The 17,833-nt window shown below is 51.7% G+C and overlaps 1 protein-coding gene across 2 annotated transcripts in view; it reads right to left on the reverse strand.

Annotated features, from left to right (window-relative positions):
• The window catches only part of AEBP2 (AE binding protein 2), a 54,237-nt gene that overhangs the window by 11,031 nt on the left and 25,373 nt on the right, over positions 1 to 17,833 (reverse strand). The window contains exons 2-5 of one of the 2 annotated variants that reach the window (XM_077267250.1): positions 8,458 to 8,665; positions 5,105 to 5,212; positions 1,104 to 1,290; positions 975 to 1,025 (exon numbers count right to left, since the gene is read on the reverse strand). In XM_077267250.1, the coding sequence (XP_077123365.1) occupies positions 975 to 1,025; positions 1,104 to 1,290; positions 5,105 to 5,212; positions 8,458 to 8,665 (554 nt within the window). The remainder of the gene's footprint in view (positions 1 to 974; positions 1,026 to 1,103; positions 1,291 to 5,104; positions 5,213 to 8,457; positions 8,666 to 17,833) is intronic. The other variant, XM_077267251.1, reaches the window with a different exon arrangement.

Here is a 17,833-nt window from a genome sequence, read left to right on the forward strand (position 1 = left end):
ACTGTGTACATACATTACATTACTGATCCTGAGTTACATCCTGTATTATACTCCAGAGCTGCACTCACTATTCTGCTGGTGCAGTCACTGTGTACATACATTACATTACTGATCCTGAGTTACCTCCTGTATTATATTCCAGAGCTGCACTCACTATTCTGCTGGTGCAGTCACTGTGTACATACATTACATTACTGATCCTGAGTTACCTCCTGTATTATACTACAGAGCTGCACTCACTATTCTGCTGGTGCAGTCACTGTGTACATACATTACATTACTGATCCTGAGTTACATCCTGTATTATACCCCAGAGCTGCACTCACTATTCTGCTGGTGCAGTCACTGTGTACATACATTACTGATCCTGAGTTACATCCTGTATTATACCCCAGAGCTGCACTCACTATTCTGCTGGTGCAGTCACTGTGTACATACATTACATTACTGATCCTGAGTTACCTCCTGTATTATACCCCAGAGCTGCACTCACTATTCTGCTGGTGCAGTCACTGTGTACATACATTACATTACTGATCCTGAGTTACCTCCTGTATTATATTCCAGAGCTGCACTCCCTATTCTGCTGGTGCAGTCACTGTGTACACACATTACATTACTGATCCTGCATTATCCTCCAGAGCTGCGCTCACTCCTCGCACACACGTCATCTGCAGAGCATCGCACGCACATTACTTCCAGTGTTACAGGCCGTCTCTACCTGTTCAGGTCATCACTGCAGATGAAACTACAACTGCCAGCATGCCCCACAGAGCATCCATTATGCTGGGAGTTGTAGTTCTCCTTTGGTGGAGCCGACGCTCTTATGTTAGTCGCAGTGTATGGGGGGATTAGGCCATCAGTCACATGACTGGCCCACATGGAGCCATAAGAGGGCGTCTGCTCCACAAAGGGTTAATGGATGGCGGGGCGGCAGATCTGCAGGTTAGAGAGAAGACAGAAGCGGGGTCTACCTTTCATCTGTACAGGGGCGGAGGAATAAGGAGAAGATCCCAGCGCTGCCGCTGAAGACAAGAGAGAAGGCAATTACCATGCGGAAATACCAGGCAGCGCCAGCAGCGCGCACACCGCCGGCCACTTACGTAGGGAGCGCTTCCGCTTATTCTTCAGCTTCCGACGCTTGGTCAGACCGGCCTTCGACGGAGACTCCTCCTTGGACTTGGGGTGACCGGACAACTTGGAGGAGTTCTGCTGGCTGAAGTGAGTGGGGACATGACGGGCGAGACCACCCTGAGAGGCGAAGCTGGCGTTACACCCACCGACAACACACTGCGAGACAAGGGGGAGAAGTCAGAGAGTGAAGGCAAAGAGCCAGTGCCCGCGGGGAAACACCGGTCCGACGGGCGTTGTATACACTGTGTGCTCCACCTAGTGGTGACTGCAGGTAGAACATATAAGGTATCTCTATGGGAGCTGTATACACTGTGTGCTGTGAGCTCCCCCTAGTGGTGACTGCAGGTAGAATGTATAATGTATCTCTATGGGACCTGTATACACTGTGTGCTGTGAGCTCCCCCTAGTGGTGACTGCAGGTAGAATGTATAATGTATCTCTATGGGAGCTGTATACACTGTGTGCTCCACCTAGTGGTGACTGCAGGTAGAACGTATAAGGTATCTCTATGGGAGCTGTATACACTGTGCTGTGAGCTCCCCCTAGTGGTGACTGCAGGTAGAATGTATAATGTATCTCTATGGGAGCTGTATACAATGTGTGCTGTGAGCTCCCCCTAGTGGTGACTGCAGGTAGAATGTATAATGTATCTCTATGGGAGCTGTATACAATGTGTGCTGTGAGCTCCCCCTAGTGGTGACTGCAGGTAGAAAGTATAATGTATCTCTATGGGAGCTGTATACAATGTGTGCTGTGAGCTCCCCCTAGTGGTGACTGCAGGTAGAAAGTATAATGTATCTCTATGGGAGCTGTATACACTGTGCTGTGAGCTCCTCCTAGTGGTGACTGCAGGTAGAATGTATAATGTATCTCTATGGGAGCTGTATACACTGTGTGCTGTGAGCTCCCCCTAGTGGTGACTGCAGGTAGAATGTATAATGTATCTCTATGGGAGCTGTATACACTGTGTGCTGTGAGCTCCTCCTAGTGGTGACTGCAGGTAGAATGTATAATGTATCTCTATGGGAGCTGTATACACTGTGTGCTGTGAGCTCCCCCTAGTGGTGACTGCAGGTAGAAAGTATAATGTATCTCTATGGGAGCTGTATACACTGTGCTGTGAGCTCCCCCTAGTGGTGACTGCAGGTAGAATGTATAATGTATCTCTATGGGAGCTGTACAGTGTGTGCTGTGAGCTCCTCTTAGTGGTGACTGCAGGTAGAAAGTATAATGTATCTCTATGGGAGCTGTATACACTGTGTGCTGTGATCTCCCCCTAGTGGTGACTGCAGGTATAAAGTATCTCTATGGGAGCTGTATACACTGTGTGCTGTGATCTCCCCCTAGTGGTGACTACAGGTAGAATGTATAAAGTATCTCTATGGGAGCTGTATACACTGTGTGCTGTGAGCTCCCCCTAGTGGTGACTGCAGGTAGAATGTATAATGTATCTCTATGGGAGCTGTATACACTGTGTGCTGTGAACTCCCCCTAGTGGTGACTGCAGGTAGAATGTATAATGTATCTCTATGGGAGCTGTATACACTGTGTGCTGTGAGCTCCCCCTAGTGGTGACTGCAGGTAGAATGTATAATGTATCTCTATGGGAGCTGTATACACTGTGTGCTGTGAGCTCCCCCTAGTGGTGACTGCAGGTAGAAAGTATAATATATCTCTATGGGAGCTGTATAGACTGTGTGCTGTGAGCTCCCCCTAGTGGTGACTGCAGGTAGAATGTATAATGTATCTCTATGGGAGCTGTATACACTGTGTGCTGTGAGCTCCCCCTAGTGGTGACTGCAGGTAGAAAGTATAATATATCTCTATGGGAGCTGTATACACTGTGCTGTGAGCTCCCCCTAGTGGTGACTGCAGGTAGAATGCATAATGTATCTCTATGGGAGCTGTATACACTGTGTGCTGTGAGCTCCCCCTAGTGGTGACTGCAGGTAGAATGCATAATGTATCTCTATGGGAGCTGTATACACTGTGTCCTGTGAGCTCCCCCTAGTGGTGACTGCAGGTAGAATGCATAATGTATCTCTATGGGAGCTGTATACACTGTGTGCTGTGAGCTCCACCTAGTGGTGACTGCAGGTAGAATGTATATTTTTTCTCTATGGGAGCTGTATACACTGTGTGCTATGAGATCCCCCTAGTGGTGACTGCAGGTAGAATGTATAATGTATCTCTATGGGAGCTGTATACACTGTGTGCTATGAGATCCCCCTAGTGGTGACTGCAGGTAGAATGTATAATGTATCTCTATGGGACCTGTATACACTGTGTGCTGTGAGCTCCCCCTAGTGGTGACTGCAGGTAGAATGTATAATGTATCTCTATGGGAGCTGTATACACTGTGTGCTGTGAGCTCCCCCTCGTGGTGACTGCAGGTAGAATGTATAATGTATCTCTATGGGAGCTGTGTACACTGTGTGCTGTGAGCTCCTCCTAGTGGTGACTGCAGGTAGAAGGTATAATGTATCTATATGGGGGCTGCATACACTGTGTGCTGTGAGCTCTGTCTAGTAGCGACTGCTGGTAGAATGTATATGGGAGTTGTATACACTGTGTGCTGTGAGCTCCGTCTAGTGGTGACTACAGGTAGAATGTATAATGTATCTCTATGGGAGCTGTATACACTGTGTGCTGTGAGCTCCCCCTAGTGGTGACTGCAGGTAGAATGTATAATGTATCTCTATGGGAGCTGTATACACTGTGTGCTATGAGATCCCCCTAGTGGTGACTGCAGGTAGAATGTATAATGTATCTCTATGGGACCTGTATACACTGTGTGCTGTGAGCTCCCCCTAGTGGTGACTGCAGGTAGAATGTATAATGTATCTCTATGGGACCTGTATACACTGTGTGCTATGAGCTCCCCCTAGTGGTGACTGCAGGTAGAATGTATAATGTATCTCTATGGGAGCTGTATACACTGTGAGCTCCTCCTAGTGGTGACTGCAGGTAGAATGTATAATGTATCTCTATGGGAGCTGTATACACTGTGTGCTGTGAGCTCCTCCTAGTGGTGACTGCAGGTAGAATATATAATGTATCTCTATGGGAGCTGTATACACTGTGTGCTGTGAGCTCCCCCTAGTGGTGACTGCAGGTAGAATGTATAATGTATCTCTATGGGAGCTGTATACACTGTGTGCTGTGAGCTCCCCCTAGTGGTGACTGCAGGTAGAATGTATAATGTATCTCTATGGGAGCTGTATACACTGTGTGCTGTGAGCTCCCCCTAGTGGTGACTGCAGGTAGAATGTATAATGTATCTCTATGGGAGCTGTATACACTGTGTGCTATGAGATCCCCCTAGTGGTGACTGCAGGTAGAATGTATAATGTATCTCTATGGGAGCTGTATACACTGTGTGCTGTGAGCTCCCCCTAGTGGTGACTGCAGGTAGAATGTATAATGTATCTCTATGGGAGCTGTATACACTGTGTGCTGTGAGCTCCCCCTAGTGGTGACTGCAGGTAGAATGTATAATGTATCTCTATGGGAGCTGTATACACTGTGTGCTGTGAGCTCCCCCTAGTGGTGACTGCAGGTAGAATGTATAATGTATCTCTATGGGAGCTGTATACACTGTGTGCTGTGAGCTCCCCCTAGTGGTGACTGCAGGTAGAATGTATAATGTATCTCTATGGGAGCTGTATACACTGTGTGCTGTGAGCTCCCCCTAGTGGTGACTGCAGGTAGAATGTATAATGTATCTCTATGGGAGCTGTATACACTGTGTGCTATGAGATCCCCCTAGTGGTGACTGCAGGTACATTATACATTCTATCTCTTTGGGAGTTGTATAAACTTGTGTGCTGTGAGCTCCCTCTAACGGTGACTGGAGGAAGATATTATGCATCTCTTTGGGAGTTGTATACACTTGTGTAGGATGGAGGGGCACCCACTAGGATGGAGGGGGTAGGGAGAAGTACCCCTCTAGGATGGGAGATCCCAGTACCTTAAAGGGCTTGTCTCCGCTGTGAGTCAGCATGTGCCGCTGCAGCCAGCTCTGACTGGTAGACGGACGGTTATACACCTTACATCCCTTCCAGAAACAAACAAAAACCTGCAACACACAGAGCGCAATGTAAGAGAAGGGTGAGGAATGGGCGACCACACAGACGAGGGCGAGGGACGGGCAAACACAGAGGAGAGCGAGGGACGGGCAAACACATAGAGAGCGAACAACTGTCATGGGTGTGTCAGAGGCTGCAGACAGTCGCACAGCATCTAGCTGCAGAAGTTGTCTGCACTTGGGTTTGGAGACACCTTCATAGTCCTTCTGACTCTAGGACCCAGTGGCAACCTGCCCCCAGCACTAATTGATACACATGGTGTTTATAGACTCCCAGCCTGCTGCTGGGAGTTCCCGGAGATATTTCCATTTTCCCTTGTTGAGGCTTGGAGCTACAGCAGTCAGCTTATCTTCCTCTTTTGTGTTTGGACGACGTCTGTGTTACCTCTCTGAGTCTACTCAACTTAAGTGTTCCCCTTGTTTGTCTATACCATTTGTCTTTATCTGTAGTGGGGATTGAATAGTACTCACCCCGTCCTTCTCTAAGCAGGGCTTATCGCTAGGGTCAGGCAGGGATTAGGTTCCTGCTCGGCGATAGGTGTATGTAGTGAAATATGTATAGGTATATATGTGTGACTAGCAGTAATTTAACATCTGTCCTGAAGGCTGCAGGTCTCACAGGGGTCACACCGTATGTTATCCTGAGAAAGCAGTCTACTGTCTCCAATCTCGCCAGGGGGTCTTGCTAAGAACCAGGAAGGGGAAACGTTTCACACCTTCGGCTCTTTTGAAGGGAGATGTCAAGCACAGCCTGACACTATCTATCTATGAGAAACTTACACAGAGAATTTAAGAGGAAATAATATATTCATTGGTGGAGCGGCCACGGTCCAGTCACAAACAAGCAATTATAAATATTAACATGAGAGACTGGGCTAGAAATCTGACCTCCAGGGTGACTCTATAGATTAGACCTACACACAAACGGGGGGGTTAAAGATGAGTTTAAAGATGTGTTCCAGTCCATATTCATCCCCCCCCCCTTCCCGTTTACTTTTATAACTGTTTTGCATAGTTGTATGTCTTTTTATTACCATATTTTTAAACCCTTTTTATTGTAAGCACTGTATCTTTTCTATTAAAGCATAAAACTTTAACAAGCTGAACCTTGTATGTTCTAAAGAATCCATAGCCTTAAACTGTATGATCCATATGAGTGGTAGACAGTAGTAGTCACATTTCCGGGACTCATCGCCCGTGTATTCGGTGAGTGGTGGCAGCGTGTATGAGCGGGTGTGTGGCCTGGGTCGATGTGTGATTTATGCTCCCATTACAGCATAGGACAGAGGTTGAATGCTGGACTGAGAGTAGGAGGTGGATTAACCCTTGCAGGCACAATACCAACCACGTGCTGAGAGTGGGGACGTGACAGTGTAGAACCTATATAGGGATGTTTAGGGCAGACAGGGTGAGTTTAGATCTGCTTAGGGGTCTCCACTTCCCCCTTCCCTAGTGTTGGGATCCCTTCCCCTCATCCCTTCATGTTGCACTTACTCTTTCCAACACTGTGCGTGACAGGGACGGGCGACCACACAGAGGAGGGTGTGAGAGACGAGGGAGACTCCATTTTGGATTTCTGAATTCAGGCCCCATAGATTCTCCTGGATCTCCCTCTGCTCCTGAAGTGGCCCCCACCCTTGGGATAAGTGCACATATTCCCAAAAGAGCAGAACCTTACCATTTGGCCAGGGAATTAGAGGCCACTGTTAATGAAGGCAGGGAGGAGCAGAGCTGGGACCCCCTGCTGTCCGGTGTGCAAGGCGGCCTACTTCAAGGGAAACCTCTAGACTTTGGCACGGATATCTAGATATGAATTTTGAGAGTAACGTGCATCTCAGGGTTAAATCCAATATAGCAGCAGAACCCTGTGAGCCCTCCGCACGCACTCCTGCGTCTCATATTTCTCCAGCGGTCCCGGATACTGAGCTATAGAGACCGGCTCTCCAGAACCACTTAGCTGACCCAAGTTTGGACTCTCTATATTGGTCCAGCCCTGACAAACCTGTTGAGATGTCTGTCGCCCCGTTTGGAACTCCCTCTAGGGAATTATGACCCATCCTAGATATTGGGAATTATTTTGGCTAGTAGGTCAAGGGAGAAGAATTCAGCCCAACCCAGAGGGGCGGTGGCGAATATGGGAGGAGGCGAGCTAAGGGTTAAAAGCTAGCCACACACTTTTAGCCCGGTCTTTGTTCTGCCAAGGAAGCCATGTCACGTCACGTGTGGAGACGGACCAGGAACTGAGAAGGTTCCTGTGGATACGAGAGCTTCCCTGGATCCACATGCTATAAGACACGGTAACATGACACATACCGCTAACTGCTACCCCAACCTGTACCCTCCCTTTATCTGCACCTCTGGCTGTAATATCTGTATATTACCCTGTATATATGTGTAGTATCTAGTGCGCCTTAATTAAATTAAAATATCAATTAATTTTGGGCCACTCTTATCTCGAAATCCAATTTCCCACATCTGTGAGTCCGGCTAGTACTTATACGCTACCTGGGGTTGGTTTCTGACCCGATATAAGCTGGTTAACGGACCGGGCTTATATCCAACGAGGAACTGGTGGCAGCGCACCGTCCTGGTGTTATTGGGGGATCCTGGCAGTGACGTATCGGCTACAGATTATATATATTCCTGGCCTGGGACTGGTGGTATATATACCGCCCTCATTGCAGAGTGCCCCGATAACCAGTACGTGACAGGGCAGCCTCTCCAGCAACTACTTATCCTAGGTGCAGTTCCCTGACTGACCTGAAGGTTAGGGGAGCGCCAGAGAGCTGTGACTGCGTTAGCTCCGTCACAGATTAGTGACAGCATATCCTTATCTCCCGGTCCTCTCGTGTGTGTGTTTTCATTACAGAGGGTGAGGGACGGGAGACCACAGAGGGACACAAATGGGTGGTCACACAGAGGGGAGGCACAGGCGACCGGTCACACAGAGGATGGGCACAGACGGCCGGTCACACAGAGGATGGGCACAGACGGCCGGTCACACAGAGGGGAGGCACAGGCGGCCGGTCACACAGAGGATGGGCACAGACGGCCGGTCACACAGAGGATGGGCACAGACGGCCGGTCACACAGAGGATGGGCACAGACGGCCGGTCACACAGAGGATGGGCACAGACGGCCGGTCACAGAGGATGGGCACAGAAGGCCGGTCACACAGAGGAAGGGCACAGACGGCCGGTCACACACAGGGCACAGCGTGCTTGCGCAGGCCTCACCCCTCCACGCTGGCCGTCCACGTGCAGGCTGCGGAGGTGCTCGGCCAGGTCGGGGCTGGAGGAGAAGCAGGTCTGGCACTGGTCCCAGCAGCAGCTGTAGGAGAGGCTCTTGCTGGATGTGGCCGATAACCCCTGATCGTTCATCATGGCCGGGGTGGAGCGTCCACTGGAGATGGTGCTGTCCACGTCCATCAGGGTGCTGCTGATACTGCGGAGACAGGAGGGTCAGGGAGCAGCCAGTGTAGCCCATGTATGAAGAGGCGGAGCCACGGACTAGACATGTAGGCGGAGCCTGGCCCATTATACAGTGCATTCTCAGGCCGGGTCCACGTGTGGCTCTTGGTGGAATGAAGTGGGACTATTAGTTGTAGGAGTCATCACCTGTCATAGGCGTGGCTATAAGTGGAGAGGACTCAGGGTGATGTGGGCGCTGTTATTAGTGTGGAGGAGTCAGGACCTGTGATGTGGGCGGGGTTATTAGTGGGGAGCAGTCAGGACCTGTGATGTGGGCGGGGTTATTAGTGGGGAGGAGTCAGGACCTGTGATGTGGGTGGTTATTAGTGGGGAGGAGTCAGGACCTCTGATGTCAGTGGGGTTATTAGTGGGGAGGAGTCAGGACCTGTGATGTGGGTGGGGTTATTAGTGGGGAAGAGTCAGGACCTCTGATGTCAGTGGGGCTATTAGTGGGGAGGAGTCAGGACCTCTGATGTCAGTGGGGTTATTAGTGGGGAGGAGTCAGGACCTCTGATGTCAGTGGGGTTACTAGTGGGGAGGAGTCAGGGCCTATAATGTGGGTGGGGTTTAGTGGGGAGGAGTCAGGGCCTATAATGTGGCCGGGGTTATTAGTGGGGAGGAGTCAGGACCTGTGATGTGGCCGGGGTTATTAGTGGGGAGGAGTCAGGACCTGTGATGTGGCCGGGGTTATTAGTGGGGAGGAGTCAGGACCTGTGATGTGGCCGGGGTTATTAGTGGGGAGGAGTCAGGACCTGTGATGTGGCCGGGGTTATTAGTGGGGAGGAGTCAGGACCTGTGATGTGGCCGGGGTTATTAGTGGGGAGGAGTCAGGACCTGTGATGTGGCCGGGGTTATTAGTGGGGAGGAGTCAGGACCTTTGATGTGGCCGGGGTTATTAGTGGGGAGGAGTCAGGGCCTGTGATGTGGCCGGGGTTATTAGTGGGGAGGAGTCAGGACCTGTGATGTGGCCGGGGTTATTAGTGGGGAGGAGTCAGGACCTGTGATGTGGCCGGGGTTATTAGTGGGGAGGAGTCAGGACCTGTGATGTGGCCGGGGTTATTAGTGGGGAGGAGTCAGGGCCTGTGATGTGGCCGGGGTTATTAGTGGGGAGGAGTCAGGGCCTGTGATGTGGCCGGGGTTATTAGTGGGGAGGAGTCAGGGCCTGTGATGTGGCCGGGGTTATTAGTGGGGAGGAGTCAGGACCTGTGATGTGGCCGGGGTTATTAGTGGGGAGGAGTCAGGACCTGTGATGTGACCGGGGTTATTAGTGGGAGGAGTAAGGGCCTATGATGTGGCCGGGGTTATTAGTGGGGAGTCAGGACCTCTGATGTCAGTGGGGTTATTAGTGGGGAGGAGTCAGGACCTGTGATGTGGCCGGGGTTATTAGTGGGGAGGAGTCAGGGCCTGTGATGTGACCGGAGTTATTAGTGGGGAGGAGTCAGGACCTGTGATGTGGCCGGGGTTATTAGTGGGGAGGAGTCAGGGCCTATGATGTGGCCGGGGTTATTAGTGGGGAGGAGTCAGGACCTGTGATGTGGCCGGGGTTATTAGTGGGGAGGAGTCAGGACCTGTGATGTGGCCGGGGTTATTAGTGGGGAGGAGTCAGGACCTGTGATGTGGCCGGGGTTATTAGTGGGGAGGAGTCAGGACCTGTGATGTGGCCGGGGTTATTAGTGGGGAGGAGTCAGGACCTGTGATGTGGCCGGGGTTATTAGTGGGGAGGAGTCAGGACCTGTGATGTGGCCGGGGTTATTAGTGGGGAGGAGTCAGGGCCTGTGATGTGGCCGGGGTTATTAGTGGGGAGGAGTCAGGGCCTGTGATGTGGCCGGGGTTATTAGTGGGGAGGATTCAGGGCCTCTGTGATGTGGCCGGGGTTATTAGTGGGGAGGAGTCAGGACCTGTGATGTGGCCGGGGTTATTAGTGGGGGGATTCAGGGCCTGTGATGTGACCGGGGTTATTAGTTGGGAGGAGTCAGGACCTGTGATGTGACCGGGGTTATTAGTGGGGGGATTCAGGGCCTGTGATGTGACCGGGGTTATTAGTTGGGAGGAGTCAGTGATGTGGCCGGGGTTATTAGTGGGGAGGAGTCAGGACCTGTGATGTGGCTGGGGTTATTAGTGGGGAGGAGTCAGGACCTGTGATGTGGCCGGGGTTATTAGTGGGGAGGAGTCAGGACCTGTGATGTGGCCGGGGTTATTAGTGGGGAGGAGTCAGGACCTGTGATGTGACCGGGGTTATTAGTGGGGAGGAGTCAGGGCCTGTGATGTGGCCGGGGTTATTAGTGGGGAGGAGTCAGGGCCTGTGATGTGGCCGGGGTTATTAGTGGGGAGGATTCAGGGCCTCTGTGATGTGGCCGGGGTTATTAGTGGGGAGGAGTCAGGACCTGTGATGTGGCCGGGGTTATTAGTGGGGGGATTCAGGGCCTGTGATGTGACCGGGGTTATTAGTTGGGAGGAGTCAGGACCTGTGATGTGACCGGGGTTATTAGTGGGGGGATTCAGGGCCTGTGATGTGACCGGGGTTATTAGTTGGGAGGAGTCAGTGATGTGGCCGGGGTTATTAGTGGGGAGGAGTCAGGACCTGTGATGTGGCTGGGGTTATTAGTGGGGAGGAGTCAGGACCTGTGATGTGGCCGGGGTTATTAGTGGGGAGGAGTCAGGACCTGTGATGTGGCCGGGGTTATTAGTGGGGAGGAGTCAGGACCTGTGATGTGGCTGGGGTTATTAGTGGGGAGGAGTCAGGACCTGTGATGTGGCCGGGGTTATTAGTGGGGAGGAGTCAGGACCTGTGATGTGGCCGGGGTTATTAGTGGGGAGGAGTCAGGACCTGTGATGTGGCCGGAGTTATTAGTGGGGAGGAGTCAGGACCTGTGATGTGGCTGGGGTTATTAGTGGGGAGGAGTCAGGACCTGTGATGTGGCCAGGGTTATTAGTGGGGAGGAGTCAGGACCTGTGATGTGGCCGGGGTTATTAGTGGGGAGGAGTCAGGACCTGTGATGTGGCCGGGGTTATTAGTGGGGAGGATTCAGGGCCTCTGTGAGGGAGACTCCATTTTGGATTTATTAATTCAGGCCCAATATATTATCCGGAGATCTCCTTCTGCTCCCAGAACTGTAGCCCCCACCCATGGGATAAGTACACAAATTCCTAAAAGAACAGGAACATTCCATATGGTCAGAGAATTAGAGGCCACGTGTTAACCCACTACTTGCCAAATTAAAATTTTTACAAGTACGGATTTTTCAGAAAAGGGCGTCCCAATATTCAATTAAAAATGACAATGACATGATTTCCTATTTTGAAAACATTCATTTTACAAATACAACACAAAAAATTGGACCTAATTATAAAATCTTAGTTGCTAGAAGATAAAGATTAGGCGTCCCAAAAAAAGGACATTGGTCGATAATGGGTTAATGAGAGAAGAAAGAGAGCTGGGACCCCCTGCCTTCTTTTGTGCAAGGTGGCCAACATCAATCAGCTATCAATTGAAGGGGTAGACAGTTGGGCACCTACACCTAGAGATTAATTATGAGAGTACCGTAAATCTCAGGGTGAAGACCAATATACCACCAGAACCTTGGGAGCCCTCCGCACGCACCCGTGTCTCATATCTCTCTAGCTGTCCCGGATTCCGACCTATTGAGACCGGCTCTCCAGAACCACTTAGCTGACCCATGTTTGGACTCTATCGGTTCAGCCCCAACGAACCCGTTGAGATGTCAGTTGTCCCTTACCCTAGGAAGTTATGACCCATCCTAGACATTAGGAATTACTTCAGCTAGGAGGAAAATGGAGGAGAATTCAGTCCAACCCAGAGAGGCGGTGGCGAATACGGGAGGGGCCAGCTAAGGGTTAAAAGCTAGAGTGATGGATCGCACAAGGGAAGAGGGGTGTTGACTCTACTCACCACTGGCGAGGGTAGAGAAGGACGCAGCTGGGATCGTCTCTCTGGCGCCACCACTTGCCCCAGATCAGTCAGGGAACTGCACCAAGGTCAGCCCAACCCAGAGGGGCGGTGGGAAATATGGGAGGGGGCGAGCCAAGGGTTAAAAGCTAGCCACACACCTTTAGCCTTTGTTATTGTTCTGCCATGGAAGCCGTGTCACGTCACATGTGGAGACGGACCAGCAACTAAGAAGGTGCCTGTGGATACGAGAGCTTTTCCTGGGGCCCACATACCATAAGAAATGGTGACGTGACACATACAGCTAACTGCTATCCCCAACCTGTACCCTCCCTTTATCTGCACCTCTGGCTGTAATCTCTGTACATTACCCTGTATATATGTGTAGTATCTAGTGCGCCTTTTGACAATTTAAATATCAATTAATTTTGGGCTGCTCTTTTATCTCGAATCCCGATTTCCCACATCTGTGAGTCCGGCTAGTACTTATACACTACCTAGGGTGGGTTTCTGACCCGATATAAGCTCGTTAACGGACCGGGCTTATATCTAACGAGGAACTGGTGGCAGCGCACCGTCCTGGAGTTATTGGGGGATCCTGGCAGTGATGGATCGGAGATTATATATATATATTCCCGACCTGGGACCGGTGATCTATATACCACCTTCACTGCAGAGTGCCCTAATAACCAGTACGTGAAAGGGCAGCCGCTCCGGCAACTACTTATCCTAGGTGCAGTCCTGACTAACCTGTGGGTAAGGGGGGCGCCAGAGAGCTGTGACTGTGTAAGCACCGTCACAGATTAGTGACGGTGGGGCGATATCGGTATCCCCTCGACTCTCGTTTCCTTAGTTTGTGATGTGGCAAGGGTTATTAGCGTGTAGGAGTCCGGGTCTGTGATGTGGCCGGAGTTATTAGTGGGGAGGAGTCAGGGTGTGATGTGGCCGGGGTTATTAGTGGGGAGGAGTCCGGGTCTGTGATGTGGCCGGAGTTATTAGTGGGGAGGAGTCAGGGCCTGTGATGTGGCCGGGGTTATTAGTGGGGAGGAGTCAGGGTGTGATGTGGCCGGGGTTATTAGTGGGGAGGAGTCAGGGCCTGTGATGTGGCTGGGGTTATTAGTGGGGAGGAGTCAGGGTGTGATGTGACCGGGGTTATTAGTGGGGAGGAGTCAGGGTGTGATGTGGCCGGGGCTATTAGTGGGGAGGAGTCAGGGCCTGTGATGTGGCCGGGGTTATTAGCGTGTAGGAGTCCGGGTCTGTGATGTGGCCGGGGTTATTAGTGGGGAGGAGTCAGGGTCTGTGATGTGGCCGGAGTTATTAGTGGGGAGGAGTCAGGGTGTGATGTGGCCGGGGTTATTAGTGGGGAGGAGTCAGGGCCTGTGATGTGGCTGGGGTTATTAGTGGGGAGGAGTCAGGGTGTGATGTGACCGGGGTTATTAGTGGGGAGGAGTCAGGGTGTGATGTGGCCGGGGTTATTAGTGGAGAGGAGTCAGAGTGTGATGTGACCGGGGTTATTAGTGGGGAGGAGTCAGGGTGTGATGTGACCGGGGTTATTAGTGGGGAGGAGTCAGGGTGTGATGTGGCCAGAGTTATTAGTGGGGACGAGTCAGGGTGTGATGTGACCGGGGTTATTAGTGGGGAGGAGTCATGGTGTGATGTGACCGGGGTTATTAGTGGGGAGGAGTCAGTGTGTGATGTGGCCGGGGTTATTAGTGGGGAGGAGTCAGGGTGTGATGTGGCCGGGGTTATTAGTGGGGAGGAGTCAGGACCGGTGATGTGGCCGGGGTTATTAGTGGGGAGGAGTCAGGGTGTGATGTGACCGGGGTTATTAGTGGGGAGGAGTCAGGGTGTGATGTGACCGAGGTTATTAGTGGGGAGGAGTCAGGGCCTGTGATGTGGCCGGGGTTATTAGTGGGGAGGAGTCAGGGTGTGATGTGACCGGGGTTATTAGTGGGGAGGAGTCAGGGCCTATGATGTGGCCGGGGTTATTAGCGTGTAGGAGTCCGGGTCTGTGATGTGGCCGGAGTTATTAGTGGGGAGGAGTCAGGGTGTGATGTGGCCGGGGTTATTAGTGGGGAGGAGTCAGGGCCTGTGATGTGGCCGGGGTTATTAGCGTGTAGGAGTCCGGGTCTGTGATGTGGCCGGGGTTATTAGTGGGGAGGAGTCAGGGTGTGATGTGGCCGAGGTTATTAGTGGGGAGGAGTCAGGGTGTGATGTGACCGGGGTTATTAGTGGGGAGGAGTCAGGGCCTGTGATGTGGCTGGGGTTATTAGTGGGGAGGAGTCAGGGCCTGTGATGTGACCGGAGTTATTAGTGGGGAGGAGTCAGTGTGTGATGTGGCCGGAGTTATTAGTGGGGAGGAGTAAGGGTGTGATGTGACCGTGGTTATTAGTGGGGAGGAGTCAGGACCTATGATGTGGCCGGGGTTATTAGTGGGGAGGAGTCAGGACCTGTGATGTGGCCGGGGTTATTAGTGGGGAGGAGTCAGGGTCTGTGATGTGACCGGGGTTATTAGTGGGGAGGAGTCAGAGCCTATGATGTGGCCGGGGTTATTAGTGGGGAGGAGTCAGGGCTGTGATGTGACCGGGGTTATTAGTTGGGAGGAGTCAGTGATGTGGCCGGGGTTATTAGTGGGGAGGAGTCAGGGTCTGTGATGTGGCCGGGGTTATTAGTGGGGAGGAGTCAGGGCCTGTGATGTGGCCGTTGTTATTAGTGGGGAGACGTCAGGGCCTGTGATGTGGCCGTTGTTATTAGTGGGAGGAGTCAGGATCTGTGATGTGACCGGGGTTATTAGTGGGCGGAGTAAGGGCCTATGATGTGACCGGGGTTATTAGTGGGAGGAGTCAGGGCCTGTGATGTGGGCAGGGTTATTAGTGTGGAGGAGTCAGGCTCTGAGCTGGGTGAAGAAAGGGTTAACAGATGTAGTCAGTGGGAGGAGCCATTACAGGCTTTTTCTGGAGCAGTGGTATGAGACCTGCAATGTACATGACCACTGCAGCCAATCACTGAGAACAGCAGAATCTGCTGCCCACACTCACCTGAGGGCGGGAACTGGAAACACGTTATGAGGCATGGGGCGGAGTCACTCGTCCTCATCCTTGCTACTATGGGTGGAGTCACTGGTAGGTGGGGCCACCAGTTCTCACCTGCCCTCAGTTATATATGCAGGGTCAGCAGTGGGCGGGGCTCTCATCTGGAGTTATATGGGCGGAGTCAGCTGTACTTGGCATTGTAAGGAAAACACGAGGGAGCCGGGGGATGCAGATATCCCCCCGCTGTCACCAATCTGTGACGGAGCTTACAGTCACAGCTCTCTGGCGCCCCCCTTACCCTCAGGTCAGTCAGGGAACTGCACCTAGGATAAGTAGTAGCCGGAGAGGCTGCCCTGTCACGTACTGGTTATCAGGGCACTCTGTCGTGAGGACGGTATATGTATCACCAGTCCCAGGCCAGGAATATACCGTATTTTTCGGACTATAAGACGCACCCAGGTGTTAGGAGGAAATGAGGAAAAAATAAACTGAAGCAAAAAAATGTGGTTAATTTTGTACTTAAGATCAACTAAATATGGTAAATATGGTCCCCTTATCCCTATCCTGGTATGCATGGATCCATCCTTATTCTGGTATGATTGATTGGCCCCATCCCCTTGCGGGTATGATTGATTGGCCCCATCCCAGTCCTGGTATGATTGATGTGCCCCATCTCAGTCCTGGTATGATTGATGGGCCCCATCCCAGTCCTGGTATGATTGATGGGCCCCATCCCCTTGCTGGTATGATTGATGGGCCCCATCCCCTTGCTGGTATGATTGATTGGCCCCATCCCCTTGCTGGTATGATTGATGGGCCCCATCCCCTTTATGGTATGATTGATTGGCCCCATCCCAGTCCTGGTATGATTGATGGGCCCCATCTCAGTCCTGGTATGATTGATTGGCCCCATCCCGGTCCTGGTATGATTGGCCCCATCCCGGTCCTGGTATGATTGATTGGCCCCATCCCGGTCCTGGTATGATTGATTGGCCCCATCTCAGTCCTGGTATGATTGATTGGCCCCATCCCAGTCCTGGTACGATTGATGGGCCCCATCCCGTTCCTGGTATGATGGCCCCATCCCGTTCCTGGTATGATTGATTGGCCCCATCCCGGTCCTGGTATGATTGATTGGCCCCATCCCAGTCCTGGTACGATTGATTGGCCCCATCCCCTTGCTGGTATGATTGATTGGCCCCATCCCGTTCCTGGTATGATTGATTGGCCCCATCCCCTTGTTGGTATGATTGATTGGCCCCATCCAAGTCCTGGTATACATGGCGCAGTGTCAGCCGCCTGCTTCCTGCTCCTATCGGTGGTCACGTGTGCCGATACTTAATGAATTCAGAATATTCATTTCTCTTAAGTATCGGCACAGGTGACCGCCGGCAGCAGCAGGAAGGCTCTGGCTGACAGTGCGCGCTATTGAAGAGGAATGGATACTCACCGCGATCTCTGATGAACACCCGGTGAGTACTCCGGCAGCTGTGCTCTGCATGATGTCCCTGCCATGTGCTGCTTACAAGCATTAAGAAGCTGCTGGCACCGCAGCAGGACGCTGCCATTACGAGGGAGCGGAGGAAGGCGAGAGTAAAGGTTTGTTTGTTTAATCTTTTCTGATGGGGCCAAATCATACCAGGAAGAAATGAATATTCCTTGCGCTCCACACCCATGGGCGTGGAATGTGGTGCATATTCATTTCTCTTTAGCAGCGGGCACAGGAGTTAGCTGGAGCCAACCGGCTCCTGCCTCTGTGACCCGCTGCTCCTCTGATACCGCTCCCCCACCTCCCCACAACAGCGAGAGCAAATATATCCGGACTATAAGATGCACCCTCCAATAACGGCAGGATGGTATGCTACCACCCGTTCCTCGTTAGATATAAGCCTGGTCTGTTAACAAGCTTATATCGGGTCAGAAACCAACCCCAGGAAGCGTATAAGTACTAGCCGGACTCACGGACGTGGGAAATCGGGATTCGAGATAAAAGAGCAGCCCAAAATTAATTGATATTTTAATTGCCGAAAGGCAAACTAGATAATACACATATATACAGGGTAATATACAGAGATTACAGCCAGAGGTGCAGATAAAGGGAGGGTACAGGTTGGGAGAGCAGTTAGCTGCATGTGTCACGTTACCGGTTTTTATCACTTGGGGATGAAGGGAAGCTCTCGTATCCACAGGCTCCTTCTTAGTT

Source organism: Ranitomeya variabilis, chromosome 5 (genome assembly GCF_051348905.1).
Source record: "Ranitomeya variabilis isolate aRanVar5 chromosome 5, aRanVar5.hap1, whole genome shotgun sequence".
In the NCBI taxonomy this organism is placed as follows: domain Eukaryota; kingdom Metazoa; phylum Chordata; class Amphibia; order Anura; family Dendrobatidae; genus Ranitomeya; species Ranitomeya variabilis.